This window comes from Boleophthalmus pectinirostris, unplaced genomic scaffold, assembly GCF_026225935.1.
Source record: "Boleophthalmus pectinirostris isolate CB_2022bp ecotype Guang Dong unplaced genomic scaffold, ASM2622593v1 HiC_scaffold_2, whole genome shotgun sequence".
NCBI lineage: Eukaryota > Metazoa > Chordata > Actinopteri > Gobiiformes > Gobiidae > Boleophthalmus > Boleophthalmus pectinirostris.
In genome coordinates this window covers 19,119,137-19,136,205 of record NW_026571152.1, presented here as the reverse complement: position 1 = coordinate 19,136,205, position 17,069 = coordinate 19,119,137, and the positions used below count along the sequence as shown (strand labels likewise).

Genomic DNA, 17,069 nt, shown 5'->3' with positions numbered 1-17,069 from the left:
TTTTGACATGATTCAACAACAGTTATAATTAATGTAATGATATGATATGCAGTGGAATAAATCACCCACCATAGAAAAAGAAAAGAAACTACTATGTTACATGCTAAGATCCATTCATGCAAGGCATTACAAAACAAAATGTATAAGAATTGGTTAGTAAGGAAAGCGAGAAAAAGCCACAAACTAAAAAGAATTACTACACAGTTTGTATGATGATTCTGTTAAAAGTAAAATTGTAGAAGGTCCCCAAAGTAAGAAGAAAAATGAGACGTTATTGTAGATGGTTGGATTAGTCGTCTGGTCTGTACACCGGCCCCCAGACTGTTGATGATGACTCCTCAACTGAAGATGAAGAAATTACATGGATTTATATATGTTTTACCTGCTACTGGTTCCTCATCCTCTGACTCTCTCTCGCTCCGGTCTACCAGGCTGAAGTCCGAAGACGTCTCATTGTCATACAGGCCCTCCCCTTGCCCCGAACCGCTCTCTCCATCTCCACTGTTCAGTGTTTGGGGTAGATCGACAGTCGTCACCATGGAGACAGTAGGATTGGCCGCACTTCCTGTATCCTGTGATCCGATTGTGCTTCCACTTTCGGTTTCAAAGTAAAACGCAGAGGAGTGGTCTTCTGAATCGTCCAAAGAACCCGATCCGGAAGAGGGGGTCAATGTCGGTGGAACCGTGACACTAGAATTTGTTGACAACAGGAGAATGTCGTCCCCGGAGCCGGAGTTTTGGATCTTGTCCCATTCTTGGTCTACGCCTTCTGGAGAATCAGGAAAAATGGCAGAACCCGATGCACTGCTAGTGTCTAAAATGGTCACATTAGTGGTGGGGGTAAAGGAGGTGTTCGTAGAGGTGTAATTCTGGGTAGCTGTCCCGTCGGAAAACGAAGAAATGCTAGGGCTAGATTTTGTGGCTGTAACAAAAATCGGTAGGTCACTTTTGCTAGCAAGGATAAAACTGGAAGATACTGTTGGAATGATAGCACCAAAAGAGGTGAAAGATCGCTCTAAAGAAACCCCTACAGATACAGAACCCATAAAATTGTTAAGACCAACACTTGGGGTCGCCAAAACACTACCACTAGAATACACCTGTTCACTATCCCAAGCTGAGAACGGGAGCGGGGAATGGGAGGAGGCATGCAACCAGGAAGTAGATGGCTCCAATGAACAAGCACACAAAGTTTCGGCATCGTTGACCGAAAGAATACCATCACCGCTGATTTCGTGAAAGAAAGAGTCAATGTTACTTCCCGTTGCGTATCTCGAATCATCATGAGAACGGGACAAGCCGGGAGTGCTACTGAAAAGAGTGAAATCACTAGACAGGAGGACGGAGGGTTGCAAAGTAGGGCTAACAGAAACAGAAGAAAACAACCAACTGGATTCGGATGGTTCGATAGTGTCTGAAACATCTCGTAAAGGAGGAGTTTGACTAAATACTGATTGATCACCCATAGATATAGAAACATCAAGAGGGGATAGCGCGGTTTCTGAATGCGAAGGGGAGTAAGCAGGGTGGGGTAAGGTGGTGGCAGAAGCTTGAGCTAGTTCTTGGCTCGGGAGCAGTGCAGGCTGGGAATCCAAGATGGTGGAGGACAAAACAGGCCAAAAACTGGAGGAAGAAGAGAGGGAGTGTGCAGCGGCAGTTGTTGCGGGGTCATGCAGGCAAGCGGAGGGGTGCGGATCGCTAGGACAGGGGGAAGAGGTGGGGGACGGGGCGGAAAAAGTCTCACCGTTTGGTAGAGAAGTCGGCAAGTCAGTGAACGTGCCAAAAGGAGCTGTGGAGGTGGACAAACTTGGGCTAGAAGATGTGGGTTGGATAGGGAGGACTTGGGTCGAAGAGGTATTAAGGGTGGTGGAGTTTTCTTGGAGGGACGGTGCATTATAGGTAGTGTAGTTTTCTTGGTGGAAGACAGGAGGGGCTTCGGTTGTCGTGAACATACTTGCATTGCGCTTGGGTCCGACTTTTGCAGGGTGTAGCAGACCTCGGTCACTCGCAAGTTTGACGAATGGAGGAGGTGTTGTCGTCTTGCTAGTTGTCATGCTAGCATTGTGTGAGCTTGATTTAATTGTCTCTGTAGTAGTAGTAGGACTATATGATTTTTCATCTTTTAGTTTGGGGCTGGGAGGTGTCGTGCTGAAGTCATTAGAAGTCTTGTTTGAACTAACCGGGAATAAACCTTTTCCGGTTTTAGTCTTTGGACTGGTAAAAAGTGATGACGCAGTAGTGGTAGTACTAAAAATACTACTGTCTTTGTCTGTAACATGCTTAGGGCTTTGAAGGCTGCTATCTGCTTTCGCACTTGTGGAGTACCAAGGCCTTGTGGTAGTGTGTGCTCTTGCAGTAGTAGTAGTGGTGTATACAGGTACATTCAAATGCAGCCTTCCCCTGTTTTCTGATGCTACAGTTCCCTCTGGTGGCTGTGTGGTGGTACTGTGATGTGGAGTCTTTTTGGAAGCACTCTGAATGGAATGAGTAATTTTGCTTGGAGATTCTGTGGTAATGCTTCTCCATCTTGGTTCTGCGGTTGTAGTTTTAAGGCCTGGCGGAGGTAATCGTGGAAATTCTGTAGTTGTTGTGCTCGGAGATTTTGTGGGAACAAAAACAACTTCGTAATCGTCCTTTTCGACTGGTTCATTCCAGGATAAGTCAGGGCCATATTCATCCTATTGGTAAAAGGTAGAAGATAGAATTATTATGTATATTAGTTAATATGGTAAAGTTATGCTAAAATGAAGTTTATTTATCAACTTTACTTACGTCTTCATCAAATTCATTTGATTTGGAAATGAGTGAATTTTCTGAAATAAAGAAAAAAATTAAATTATAATTAGCAACAAGTTAAAACATGTATAAATATTTTGGAGGCAAATCTACACACAAGGTAAAAACAATAGGAAAAAAATGCTTTTAGAACTCACAATACCAGGTTGAAGGGAATTTTTAAATATTATATCAAAATTGATCCTATGAATTAAGAATAAATTTGATGGTGGAACAGAATGACAACGAGGAAAATCTATGTATAAATTCCAAACACTCACATGCAATAATATAGATATTTTCATGCATGTAAATCTCAAACAATCACATTAATTCTAAAAATAGCATTTGCAATTAATCATTTAAAGTAATCAAATTTTCAAACCCAAATGTTTTATATTGGAGTCAGTTATTTGCAAATGCGTAGTGTAAGATGACAGCACACAGGTGTCTGGGGTCACACGGCCAGAGATGGCGCTCTTACCTAAGACTCAGTCATGGAGAAGGGTATGAAGCATGAGGTGAGGTTTAGTGTAAATAAATAATGAAAATGAAATTCATTTATGAGAAGATGGTGAAACACGGATGGTTAAGACAGTTTAGTTGATTCAATTTTATTTATTTGAGATAAGATGAAAATACACATTTAAATAAACTGTATAGGAACTAACCATTAGAGAAGTGCAAAACTAAAGCTAGCTATGGTCTCATGCAGGTCAAAAGACAGATTAGGTACAGCTTTATAAGAACTACACCTAAATAAAGCAGGAATATAGACTTAATTCATCATGAACAAATAGTTTTTGTGGCCCCCTTGTCAAAACCTATTCTCTCGGGAGAAATGATTCACACTTAGTAACTACTTCATTTAAGGGCATTAATTAAGTAGTTACTCAGCCTAAATCTTTCTTAATAAACTATGCGTTCATTATGGATTATGAGATCTTTGTTCATGCTTTATTAAAGCTTTTAAAAGTGTAGTTATTATAAAGTGTAATATAATAATTATTACTGGTATTGGGAAAAATGTTGAAGAAAAAGTATGAATATGGTGTGGTACTTTATTGAGTTTATTTAACAAAATGTGTCATTTGATATTCAAATGGTATATCATTATTCAAATTTTGAATAATTATATACCTCCACAAAATCTCTACACATGTTTTACAGTGACAGAAGGAGAAGCAGAAGAAATGAACTTCACAATACGAAGATAACAACTTTGACAATGGAAATGACCCTGACATGAGTTTCATTTTATAGAAATACAGACAGGATCATAAGAAAAGTGTAAATAGTACAAAACAGACAATGTTAAATCACAAGCGAGCACATATCCAGATGAACAGGAAGAAAGTGAGAAGAATGGGGTAGGACAATGGAGGAAAGGGCAGGAATGACAACTACAGTAGTTCAGCAAAAAATGGACCTCAGTAATCAGATAATGATCAGATTTTTGGTGTATGTATAATGTGTCTTTGTTACTTAATCTAAAATATGTTATTTGTATTAAGTTGTCTTTGTGTATTCTATCTTTTAACTGTTCTCTTAAACTCCTCTCTGGCGTTTCTTACCCGGGTCCTCGATGGGCATGTCAGCCTTGAGCGGGTCACTCCTTCGCCCGTACTGACCGTTTGTGCACACTGCCACCACCTGGATCATGTAGCTCGTGTTGGAGGATAGGTTATCCAAGATGGCTCCCTGCGGGGACAGAGTTGTATTAAAGTATATATATAATCAAAAATAGTGCAATAAAAGAATATTTTGTTACTAAAAGAAGTGAAGGTTTACCACACCAGTACTTGAATGACATTTTCTGCATTAATCAATATTTAGAACCTTGAACAGAATATGCTTGTAAATGCCACAAAAGACATATTTTTCTGCGCAAAATAAAAAAAAAAAAAAAATTTTTTTTATTTATGTTGAGACTGCACTAGTAACTTTCAATTTTGCTGTTTCTGGACCCATCAGGCATTTTAGTGATTTGGTACCAAAGAGACATAACTTTTTTTTTTTTCAACTAAGAACAGAATTCCACAAATATTTTGAGCTCACTATAATTTATGTACTATTATGTACTTTATGTACTTACTAAATATTTTTATATATAAGTGTGTTGCATATGTCATATTTATTTGTATTTTTATTATTTACTCCTCTCATGTTGTGTAGTCATAGCAGTTTTTTTCTTACCACATCTTGGTCACCATCAGTGAGGTACTCCGTGGGGGTGGGGTACTTTGTGTTTGCAAGCCAGTATTTGACTGAGTACTTCTCGATGCCGGCGTCATACACAGCCCGCGGTCTCTCCCACATCACCAGCAGACTGCTCAGATTGTACGGCATGGTCTGAATGTTCTCCGGCTCCGAACTGCACACTACAAAAACAAGAACAATATTTTTAAAGCTTTGTTTGCTTGTATTTTAATTCTTTAATTCTTTTCATTCACTGTTTTTACTGTAGGTTTATCCACAGTAACTTCTGAAGTGAGACATGAACTTGCAAAAAGTGGTGACATCATCAGCATTACATCATTTTAGAAACTGACTGGACAAATAATTAAAATTACAGTTGCAATTTCATTCATTGCACCATCCTAGTATAAAACTGGAGACTGACAAAAAATTCCACAAAATATACCCTTAATTTACTAATAATGTGCTTAGCAATATTTGTATATTTTAATTATTTCTCTAGCTCTAAAAAGCTTGAATCTAATCTCTATGTGGATGCTGGTGGTTAAAGTGACTGTAGCTGTGTGTATCAACAGGTGCACATTGTGAAACATCGCATTATGCACATGTTAACCACCAGAGGGCAGAGTAATGCAAGATAAATACAGGACAGTCTACCTAACTTTATGTAAATAATTATAAATAATTAGTATGTGGTGACAAAACTGAGCTTTAGATCTCAAGAGTTTAATAGAAATCAAACCATACTTTGCAAGTTAAAACCTGTTAAAGTTAGATTTTGTTGTTTTATGCACAATTGACTGCTTTACCATCAGAGGGCAGAGCAACCTAAGACAAAGATCATACAGATGCACCAGCGCTTTATTCCCTACAGGCATTAACATAGCTGTATCCATAGCCTTGCAGAAGAGCTGTGCTAGTGATCATTATATTATATTATATTCTTGTCAAAAATCCATACTTTGATTTGTGCCACTTTTGTGCCCTATACTAATAATTGATTAGTACCAGTTCATACCAGTCACAGTGAAAATTGACATTTACCCAAATCAATGAAACACAGTACATCCAGGTCAGCGCGCAGCTATTATTACTCTGGAGTCAATCTAACATCATTTGTGACCCACTTGTTCATTTGGAGTTTAATTAGTCTGTATCTACTATTCTAACAGGTCAATTTGAGCTGCTTTCTGCTGTATTAGCAAAGAACAGCTTTAAAATGTGTTAAAATAATGAGAACAAATACAGTATATTGATGTATATTCAAATGGGGAATACAAAATTGAAATTTATCAAAAAAATAACTAAAAATAAAATAACAAAATAACATGACATAGTGTATTTAAGCTGTCTTCCTGGGACAAAATGTTAACTAATTCTTTTCCTGTTTTATGTATGTCATACCGTCTTTTGTGAAGGTAATCTGCATTGTAGGGGATGGCACTTGGCTAGAGTCCACCATTTTATTTTTCTATTTATAAATTTAAAAGCAAAACATCAAAATTACTTGGCACAGCAGTAGTAACAGCGTGAGGAGGTGTGTGTTTGTAGACTTGCCTGGTATGTGGACCTCCTCAGTGCCAGTGTAGGAGGAGAAGACCTGTCCCATGAACTGCTCCTGCTGGTCTCTGTAGTTGTTCTGGAGATAGTCCATGAGCATCACATACCCGGCCTGCTGCATGGTCATCACCTCACAGAACATCTCCAGCTAAAACAAAAAAAAAACCCACAACAATAGTTACTGGATTGGTCTGTGGGTGAAAGACTGTATTTCTGTGATCCACCAACCCAAATATCAGAGGATTGATTCACTGAGTCATTTAGAATTTTTTTTTTTAAAGCTGAATACAAAATTATAGAGAAATAGGTATAATACTTTCTACAATGGAAGCACAGCCAGACTGGACTCGACTCGACTAGACTGGAATGGACACTATCACAATGTCTTGAGGGTTTGTGTCTCCAGGTGCTGGCTCCTGTACTGAGGTAAATAAACTTCTCCTGCATTATGCTACTTTTCTTCAACCCTCAGACTACTAATATTCATTCTACACCAAAAAAAGAAAAAAATGCAGTCCATTAATCATCTTTTGAATAAATGTATAGAGTATAAACCATAGTCCACATATGATCAAAATGTGAGTGAGCTCGTCGTCTGTTAGTTTAGCAGCAACATAAAACATAACAACCCAAAGTAGGTGTTGTACTCCTCAGTCATTTTGAGTGAATGGGGTGTAAAAGCAGCACTAATCATAGCCTGTCCTCTCTGTACCTGCTCTGAGCTCAGGTGAGTCAGGGCCCTGCGGCGTCTGACTACCTCCAGCTCAGAGCCAGGGAAAACAAAGAGGAAAACAATTGTGGTAGTGGGGGGTATATGTCATGAACTATTAAACTGTTACAATCTGACAGAAGCAGAGATGGAGATACAGTATGTGTGTGGACCAGCTTGGGCCTGTCTTATGGAAAAAGAATATGAAATAATAATTGGAGTGATTGGGAACTGCATGCACGCAGTCGGTTAAATAATTAGGGATGTGGGTAATGCTTTTCATGCTAGAGGAATTTGGTTTAGATCGAGAAAACATGCCTTGACTCAGAAAAAAATAATTCACACTAGGAATAGCTATGTTACATGGGTTTTTCCATTGGATTGTTCTTTTACAACCCCTTAGTTTAAAAAAGAAGGCTTATATAAGTGTGCTACACCCTGATCCTGGTTTGAACCCATTTTAGTCCCTATGTAGACTTAGTTTAGTCCTGTAATCCTGGTCATGGTCTTGTCTAGGTTTAGCCCAAATTTAGTTTTTCCTCAACACTTCAGCATGGTCTGGGTGGGCATCTGACATACAAAAATCCCATGCCAAATGACCAACTTTGTGCTTTTATTCAAAGTAACATTACATTACACTTAACTTGAGTAACTTTTTAATAAAATTAAACTTTTTGGAATATATACTTTTTGTCTTACTTAAGTAAATATTTTGTAGTGTAATAGCACTTATACTTGAGTAAAATGTCTGCTATGCTTCCCACAGTGAGTAAGTACAAGTGGATGATTTAAACTCTTACTTGAGTGCTTTTTTGGCTACACCTTTGCATCACTGTTAATGATCATTTCAGTTACACGTCAAAGTTTATTTCCTATCGGGAGCTTGGTAATTGTTTTGAGTAAACACCTCGGGGCCTAGATCTTCGCAGAGATATGTTTTTAGTGCTATCGGGACGTGCTTTCACCTGTTGTTGCCGTATGAGTGACTGTAATAGTCTCAAATGAAACCTCCCTAACCACATCTGAGGCATGTTTGAATGTCAGCCATACCCCATGCTTTTTGGAGATAGGATTCTACGGGTGCTGTGCTGTTTTTCCCCTGTGAAACCTTTTAAATGTCCGTGTGTTCCTGTTTAAGTGGCGTGAAGGCTCTTTGTATAGGAAATATTTGGGTGGTGAAATGACTGCGAGTATATGGGTGTCAATCACAAAGGCTAGATAGACAATAATAGACAGACAGCCCGAAGCTTGCCCCTCCCTCTCCTTTTGCTCCAGTCCTGGTATGATAATTCACCCTTTCAGCACACGGTGAATACAGCTCTAAAAGGTTGTTTACGGACCGTTTTTGATAATTGTGTTCTCTGGATCTTTTCATGTGGAACAAAGGCGCAGAGGGAGATGTTCTGCTGTTGAAGTGGCTACAGTGGTGACAGAGGAGTTTTGTAACTTCAAAATAATATTATTGCTTGAATAATTACGTAATTTTCATTTACTACTACTTGAATAATGCAAGCAAAAGTACTAGAATGTCTGGAAAAAATGTTTGGATGTAATATCTAATTTATTAAATAACATTTTATAAAAATTTTCACAGAGGTGATATGCATATAACTTTGTTCAAGGGTTTAAGGATCAATAACTAAATGAATCTTGAATGTTTCTTGGTAACAGAATACCTAGTAATAGGATGAAAGTAGCCTGGTAAGTAAAAGTATAATTATGGTAGTACATGGTAATTACAGATGGAAACAACGAGGGATGCAATGATATTTGATATAATATTGAATAGTTCAGTATTGGTTTCATGATTCCATACAGGTGTTCGATCAATATGCATGTGTTCCTCCATGCGCCGTTGTGTCATTTATTTTGGTCTGAAGGGAACACAGTTATTGTGGTGTCCTCCTCAGATGCAGAAAGAAAACGTCTTTGGCTTTACATTAGCTTTAATCAATTGTGCTTGTGATATACGCAATCTTTTTCATAGACTCTATCTCATAAGTTTTCCTCAGACATTTCTATATAATATAACATAGTTTTAGTGTTCAGAAAAAAAATGGTAGAGCACAGTGTGCATAAAAAGAGCAGGGCAGTGTGAGAGGTGCTACTGTCTGTCTCTGCTACTGCTCTAGACAAAACAGAGTAACACAGATATAGGATCCTGTGTGAATGCAGTGACAGGAGAAACAGACTCAGGTGAAAAAGAAAAGAAATCATTAAATCATCATCAACAAAGGAAAAGTAACTCCCCTATATTATGAAATAAAAAATAGCCTGAGTAAGCACTGTTCTTATTTTCACTGAATAAAAATGCTGTAAATCACTGAACCAAATGAAATGAAACACTTCACATATAAACTACAGCTGTACAGTAGTTGTACTGTAATGTAAGGTGTGCACTGTTTCATTAATACCATAATGTCTTAAAACGTATCGAAATCGAATCGATATTGTGACCCATGTATTGTCATATGTATCAAAACTTGGGAAAACTGTATCATTGCATCCCTAGAAACAACATAATCTGATTTGTCATTTCACTGATTGATGGTAACCCTCACCAGTATGCAAACTGCACTGAAATGTGTATGCAGATGCAGTAAAACAATTGTTATAGAATATTATTAAATGTTCTGTATAACATTCAAGACAATAATTAACTTCATGCCACCAGGGATGTTACACACAGATGCTTTAATTCAGACATGTCAAACTCAGGCCCAGGGGCTATATCTGGCCCGTGATATTTGGCCCACGAGATCATATCAAATATGTATTAGAGCTGGCCCATTGGCTACAGATAGGTTATAGAGACATTATTTATTTAAAATGTTGTTATTATTTTATATTATGTTTGTTCTAGATTCAGTGTTTAAGCAAAACTATTATTAAACATTTATTGTAATAAGAAAAAGTTTAACATTACATATCTTGAAAGAAGAGAAAACATGCACATGTTGTTGAAATTTTTCAATAAATATTCAGTTTTCCCACGGCTTAGTCCCAGTTTTTAATTTTGGTCCTCTGTGAATTTGAGTTTGACACCCCTGTTTAATTGATGTAAAAAGTCAATGTAGAGGTGAGAGATATATAAAAAATTTATAACACTGGAATTGTTGTTCAGGAGATATACAAAATGAGAATATTGTGCATATCTAGCAGTAATAATTGAGTATATCTAGTAGTAGTGGTATTCTATTAGTAGCAGTCTATTAAAAAAACATAATTTATTACCTCAACAAGAGACTTTTTTAGTGTAAATATATTTTTTTCATATTCATGGTTAATTTTATGGCCTATATAAATTTTGTGCGATATTTTACCTTACCTAAACCAAGACATTTACAGACACATTTCAGCACATTCCAGAAACAAACCTAAAATATTGTTGAGATATTCATTTTTGTGTTTATCGCCCAGTCATCCATAACTCAATATTGTTCAATTCAAATGCCATAAAATGCTCTGTTTTATATCTTTTTTTTCTGGCCTCACCTGTTCGTCAGAGATGGACACTGTGTTTTTGAAGATGATCCACTCGACTGTCTCACTGCAGGGGGGCGTGGTCAGAGATCCATTATACAGGAAGTACTTCTCTGTGGAGTTTGGCAGTAGGCCGCGCAGAGTAAAAGGAGACACTTCACTGGTTTTACCTATGTGGGGGAGACATAGGATCAGATACTGCGATGAATGATAAGTAGTAGTAGTAGTTGAGATAGTGTTAGCAGTAGCACTAGAAGCAGCAGTAATAGTATCTGTGATGGGGAGTAACAATAGTGATAGTCATAATTCTGCTAGTGGTATAATGATAGTGGTACAGGTCCATTTACATTTGTCCTGATTTAGAACCCATGTTAGTTCTGATGTAGACTTCGTTTGTCCTGTTCTAGTCCTGGTTTAGTCCAAAATTTTGATGTGGTGTTTGGTTGAAAGCCTTAGCTGAAGGAGCAGTAGTAGTAGCAGTAGTCATATAGCAACATCAGTATGTCTAGCAGTAGCAGTAGCAGTAGCAGCAATAGTACTAGAGGCAGTAGAAGTAGTTGTGGTAAACTAATCGTTACAGTAGCCATAGTAGCTGTAGTTGCAGTAGCAGTTGTAATTGTTCCAGTCCCATAGAAGTAGAAGTAGTAGCAGTAGCAATTGTTGCAGTCCTATTGTAGTAGACGTAGTAGCAGTAGCAGTAGAGTACCATATCTGCTGACACTGTTGATGGCATCAATGATGGGGACAAAGTTGATGTTGTCTTCAGGACTGGTCTGTCAACAGAGAAAAAAGAATTTTGAGTGAGTTTGTTTAAAAAAAAGCAAAAATCTTAGTGATAGCTAAGAACTAGTTTATTTGTCTGGTAGTAACAATAAAATTTATTCAAAATCATTATCAAATAAATTAGGTTGTGTATTAGCAGCTGTGTTTCACTACCCAGAAACGCTTGTTTTAGAAGAATTGGCAAATTGTTTTCATGACTCTGATCCTGAATGTTTTGTATTTGGTAAAAATGTGTCATTAAAATACTTCAAGTGCACCTCTATAATTGCATATTGTTGAATTTGGTCTCACTGATACAAAAATGTTTCATGTCTCTTGCCACTAAAACAAAAATAGCTGAATGAATAATGAATAAATGTCTGAAATGTTCCACACTAGCACATGAGCAAAAGACCCACACCAGTCCAAGCTACAGGTCACAACAAGTCATAGTAAGAATGCATATTTTTTCAGGTGCTGTTGTAGCAAAAAACATATATATTTTAATAAATCTAAGATGTACAACAGCTCCCATGGCCCCTTCCAGAAAGGTTGCATGTTGCAGCTTTAAACCTGTGAAAAAGCAAATTGGCTCCAGGTATTTCACTTTGGGTTATGCAATACAGAACAAAAAAGCATTTAAGATGCCAATTCCCACAAAAATTCATTACTTCTACAACTTATGTCTTGCAACATTTTACCATCAGTGAGCTCATCTCTGTATCACTGTCAGCAATTTACTGTCACAAACAACACAAACATTCAAAATGTGTTGTGTTAGGTTTGGTCCTGGCTTGCTGTAAATGTGTAATGCATGCCATTTTGAATCATTATAAAACCACAAAATGGAGTACAAGTCTCACTTTGAGAAGAACAAAAACAGACAGTGTTGTCATGTGGTCGCACTGGCAGTGAAACCCGTAATCAGTCAATTGAAAGTTAAAGTAGATGCAGATAGTAAACACTCATGATGGATATTCAGAATTTGTTTTGACAGTATAAATACGACTTGGTTACATTAGCTAAAATGATGTAAGTCATGCTAAGAAATCCCAGAAAGAGTGTAAAATCCCAGCTGTATTCTAGTAGTGCACCAAGTGAACTACAATGTTGGACAAAATAAAGTAAAACTGGATGATGGACTTTGCTTTAATGATTACTAGGTCTGTAGAGCTTTAGTTGGTTTAATCAGTCTATGCAGATACAGATACATATACATATATAATAGTTTTGAGAGCTTTTGCTGTTTAAAAAAAAAAGGACATCACTTTTCATTGTGCTGAATAATCATGGACCTACTAACCCTAAAATTGATCAAACTTGCATCTTTCTAAAATGAAAATGGCCAAGTTAAAGGGTCCATATTACGCTATTTTCTGATCTATGTCATAATGGTCTTTTCTCATCACAAACATACCTGGAGTTGTGTTTCATTCACACACAAACCCTGCATATTTAGGCTGAGTTCGTCACTCAAGCAGAAAACACTCTGTTCCACCTTGTGATGTCACATGGTAATACAAGTGCTACTTTCCACTGTGTTTTTAAACTTCAAACACCTTCACTAGAATCATTTAATCAATTTCAGCCAAGGAATTGCCAATCTCTACTGAACAAAATGTAAAAAGTAGCTGTTCATTTGAAAACTACCACTACATGACATCCCACGGTGGAACAGAGCATTTTAATCTTGATGGATGTAGACAGACTAATAGTGAAGGCTTACTCAAACATGTGTGAATGAAACAAAATAGAACTCCAGGTATGTGTTTGATGCAGTAATATTATAACAGTGCTTAAAAAGTTTTGTGGCCAAACCTCCATGTCAAAGCCTGATCTCGTTAGCAGTTATAACCTACCATCTCTCATGCTAATTATCAGTCTTTGCATTCAAATCAATTTAATAAATCACAGCACAATTTATTTTTACTCTAAAATGTTGTATTTCACAGACTGCTTCACTGTACAAGCTGTCTTTGAGGTTATTTGTAACTGGATGAAGGCTATAAACTCAAAGATCTTTGTAGTTGTACTTTTTGATGAAGTTGCATAACCCCTGCCTTTTACAAATACAGACTCACTTCACCAACAAGGAGGAGGTGTCCTTGACCAAATAACCTCAACAAAATGAAAAATCACAAAATAAAAGAGTAAAAATAAGAAAAAGTACACATACAACTGCACAGCTTTAAACCTAAAAATACTGTGTTTGCAAGTTGGAGAAAAAAATACTTCAAATTCAGCGATTGAACATCTACAACATGTATTTTGACATTTGACTTTGTCTCCTTGACTTTTTCACGCTGTTTACAAAGATGGACACAAGAAAACTAGACCAGAAATTGATTTAGGCCCAAATCAATTTTGACAAAAACTGACCTTAAAACCCTGCAAAAATATTTCAAAGGAAGACGGGACTTTAGTGCTCTTGTTTATTTGTCCGTTAAAAAGGACTTTATTACTAAAAAAAAAAAAGCATTGTAAAATCTGTAATTTGTTGTAAGGAAATTAAGTGTGGCATCATATATCTGAATTGTAATATGAACTTTCTTTAATCAAATACTTGGGATTGTGTTATGTAACACGTCATAGATTTTCAGTTAGACTACCATTAGACCAATAAAGATTTTAAGATACTAAATAACAGAGTTAGCATTTTTTGGCATTCATGCAAAAGTATTGTATTACATATAACTTCTATGGGGTACTAACTGCTAACACGTAACATAGATTACTGTTTTACCTTTTATTGTTTTAAAAATGCTATATTTGGTGAAAACAATGTAACATTTTTCTAACTTTCACTTTTGTTTTTAATGCTGTGAGTCTCCTTTCCATTTGCTTTCCACAGTCACTCCCCCTTCAGAGACCTCTCACAACTCAATCAACATGCACCACGCTAATGAAACTACTTCACATTGCATCAAGTTTGTCAAGTTGCTTTGTACAGTAACAACGGATGTGCGTAAGGATTGTGATTTCTAGAAAGTAGTTGTGACCACAGCTAACACTGTAAATGTAAATGTACCTCCCTTTGTCACTGTTTGAGAATGGGAGACTTTGGGTACAGGGCCTCCAACATTTTTCTAATCCAATTTTTGTTTCCAAAAAAGCATAAATTTCATGTCATGTAAAATTAAAGACAGAAAACTTTTTATATAATGAAGGCATTTCAGGATTCAAACCTATTTTGACCCTTATAAAATTTCCCCTACATCTTCATCTTGTGTGGTCTCTAGGGAGAATTTCTACCCCTTATTGACTCCAAAATCTAAAATGACTTCAATCTATTAAAAACATACCAATATAATTTCACTAGGCTCATATCACACCCAGCTCTCCACCCATAAAGCTCCCACAGCCTGCAGCCCCTCACATGTTGGAGTCTGTTCCAACATGGCCTCTGCACTGCACCCAAAGGCGACATGACTAAACTTAGTAGAAAACAAAAGATGAAATATGCACAGATGTTTGAACCCTGACACCAAGCGTGAAAACTCTGAAACTTAGTCATGTCAGTCAATTCGAATGTATCACAAATAGAGCTACAGTCAGAAAGAAGCGGACTGTTTTGGTTGGAGGTTGGGTTTCTCATCTTGGCAAAAATCTATCATTAAAATCTCCACGCTATGTTTCTAAAATGAGAATTTGTTGAATCAGAATATGGGTCATGGAAGTCTTTCTTTCACACTTGGAGTTTATTTGACAGTGTTCAGTGTTTCAGGTATTTATGATGCACAATTAAGTTAAGGATAAAACTTTTTTTTACATTTGTATTAGAAAGTATATTCTTAAGTTATCAACAAGAGTAAGCTTTAATCGATTATTTTCCATTTTCGTGTTGTCACGATACAAAAATGTTTATAGTAAACTTGATTTTTATACTGTACTATGGATTAGACTAAATACCCACACTAACAATGATAATAAAAACACTAAAGAGCTCTAAAGAACACATTTAACACAGCATAATATGATTTTCAACATTAAATAATACTTCCTTTTATATCACCATTGTGGCCTTATACCTGTGCCTCAATAGTCCAGTTAGGTGCCATAGAGGTCCATGAGCGTATACTAGTCTATGTGGTCTTATACTTGTTCTGGCACAGCTCATTCTACTCTACTCTACTACTAAACTCATTCTAAATTATTCCGGAAAGGTTCATTGCTGTCCTGTGAACGTGACTTTTTCAGTATCGATACCTGCTCAAATGAATTCTCTCAGTATCGATTAGTATCTAATTTTCTATACTTCTGACAACCCTGCCCTTACTAAGCCATTTAGCATTTTCCCCCAAAGAATATATTGTAAAAGCAGTATTTTCAGATAAAATCAGACCACTGGTTACTGCCTGCATTTAATGCTTAAGTGAGCACTATTACTGGTGCTGGTTGCAACACTCCCGCTAATATCACTCTTATTTTCCAACTTTTTGTTCTTTAATATTCTTATTAAAGGCTGGTCATATAGACACAAGTTGACTCCACTCAGATTCCAAATATTTATTCATGTTGCTTTTTGAGTGCCTATTTCTATACTCTTTCTGTTTTGGAACTGTGCGTTGCAACTTTCCCCATTTCCCCATTGTGTGACAAATAAAGGTTCTCTTATCTCATCTTATATTGTTGACTTTGGTGATCCTGTATTCATTCTCTATAAGATGAAAGCAGTTTTAACCTGTGTAGGTGCCCAAAAATACATGCATGTGAATATTAATGTTTAGAAAGAGCTAGAAAGGAACTAGTTAGATTGAAATACATATGTGTAAATGTGCCCTATAAAGAAACTTGGCTAAACATGTAATATAGTTAATCTTCACTGCCTGATAAATGTTGATTATTAATATCAGAAGAGCTTATTGCCTTTCATTTAACAATAAAGAAAATAAAATCTGCAATGACCCCTATATGACCCCTTCCAGTATTTGCTAACCATTGTTTAAATGTGATCATAAACCTAAATCAAATTATACAACCCATGTCTTGAGCCATCTAAAACCATCAGACAACTGTAACTAATCCTAGCTCCGCCCACTGCACTGCACTGTGAACTATCTCTCCACGTTATAAACACGCTCGAGTTTCCAGGACTCTCAACGGGCCGTAAGTGATCCAGGCCTTATCAGGAAACATGATCGTCTGCCTGTAAAACACTCAAACTGAGATATAGAGCGATACTAGACGCCACATGTACATAAACACACATTAGCAACACACGCACTAGGCCTGTCACGGTAAGTAAATATAGAAAATAAGCCACAATAATGAAACCTACTTACTGCAACTGACACAATAACCAATTGTACACAGTCTCAAAATAGATAATAGATACTAATTTGAGCAGGCATCGATATTAGAAAACATGTCACATTCACAGGACAGAAATTACCTTTCCTGAATAGCTTTAAAATGATCTCAAGCTGCAATTAACAAGTGTAAGGCCACATAGACGAGTATATGGTATCAGAATATGTATTGAGTATTGTGTCTAGTCCTTAATATCAAAATCATGTTAATGAATTAATACAATAAAACTACACTTTAATTTCTAATAGTAAGTCATAGAAGTTACAAATTC

The 17,069-nt window shown here is 36.8% G+C and overlaps 1 protein-coding gene across 1 annotated transcript in view; it reads right to left on the bottom strand.

The window, feature by feature from the left end:
* The window catches only part of ptprz1a (protein tyrosine phosphatase receptor type Z1a), a 93,912-nt gene that overhangs the window by 28,805 nt on the left and 48,038 nt on the right, over window positions 1-17,069 (bottom strand). Inside the window, exons 6-12 of the mRNA XM_055155825.1 lie at window positions 11,433-11,499; window positions 10,739-10,896; window positions 6,532-6,682; window positions 4,972-5,156; window positions 4,350-4,476; window positions 2,773-2,813; window positions 1,745-2,678 (exon numbers count right to left, since the gene is read on the bottom strand). Coding sequence (XP_055011800.1) covers window positions 1,745-2,678; window positions 2,773-2,813; window positions 4,350-4,476; window positions 4,972-5,156; window positions 6,532-6,682; window positions 10,739-10,896; window positions 11,433-11,499 — 1,663 coding nt within the window. The remainder of the gene's footprint in view (window positions 1-1,744; window positions 2,679-2,772; window positions 2,814-4,349; window positions 4,477-4,971; window positions 5,157-6,531; window positions 6,683-10,738; window positions 10,897-11,432; window positions 11,500-17,069) is intronic.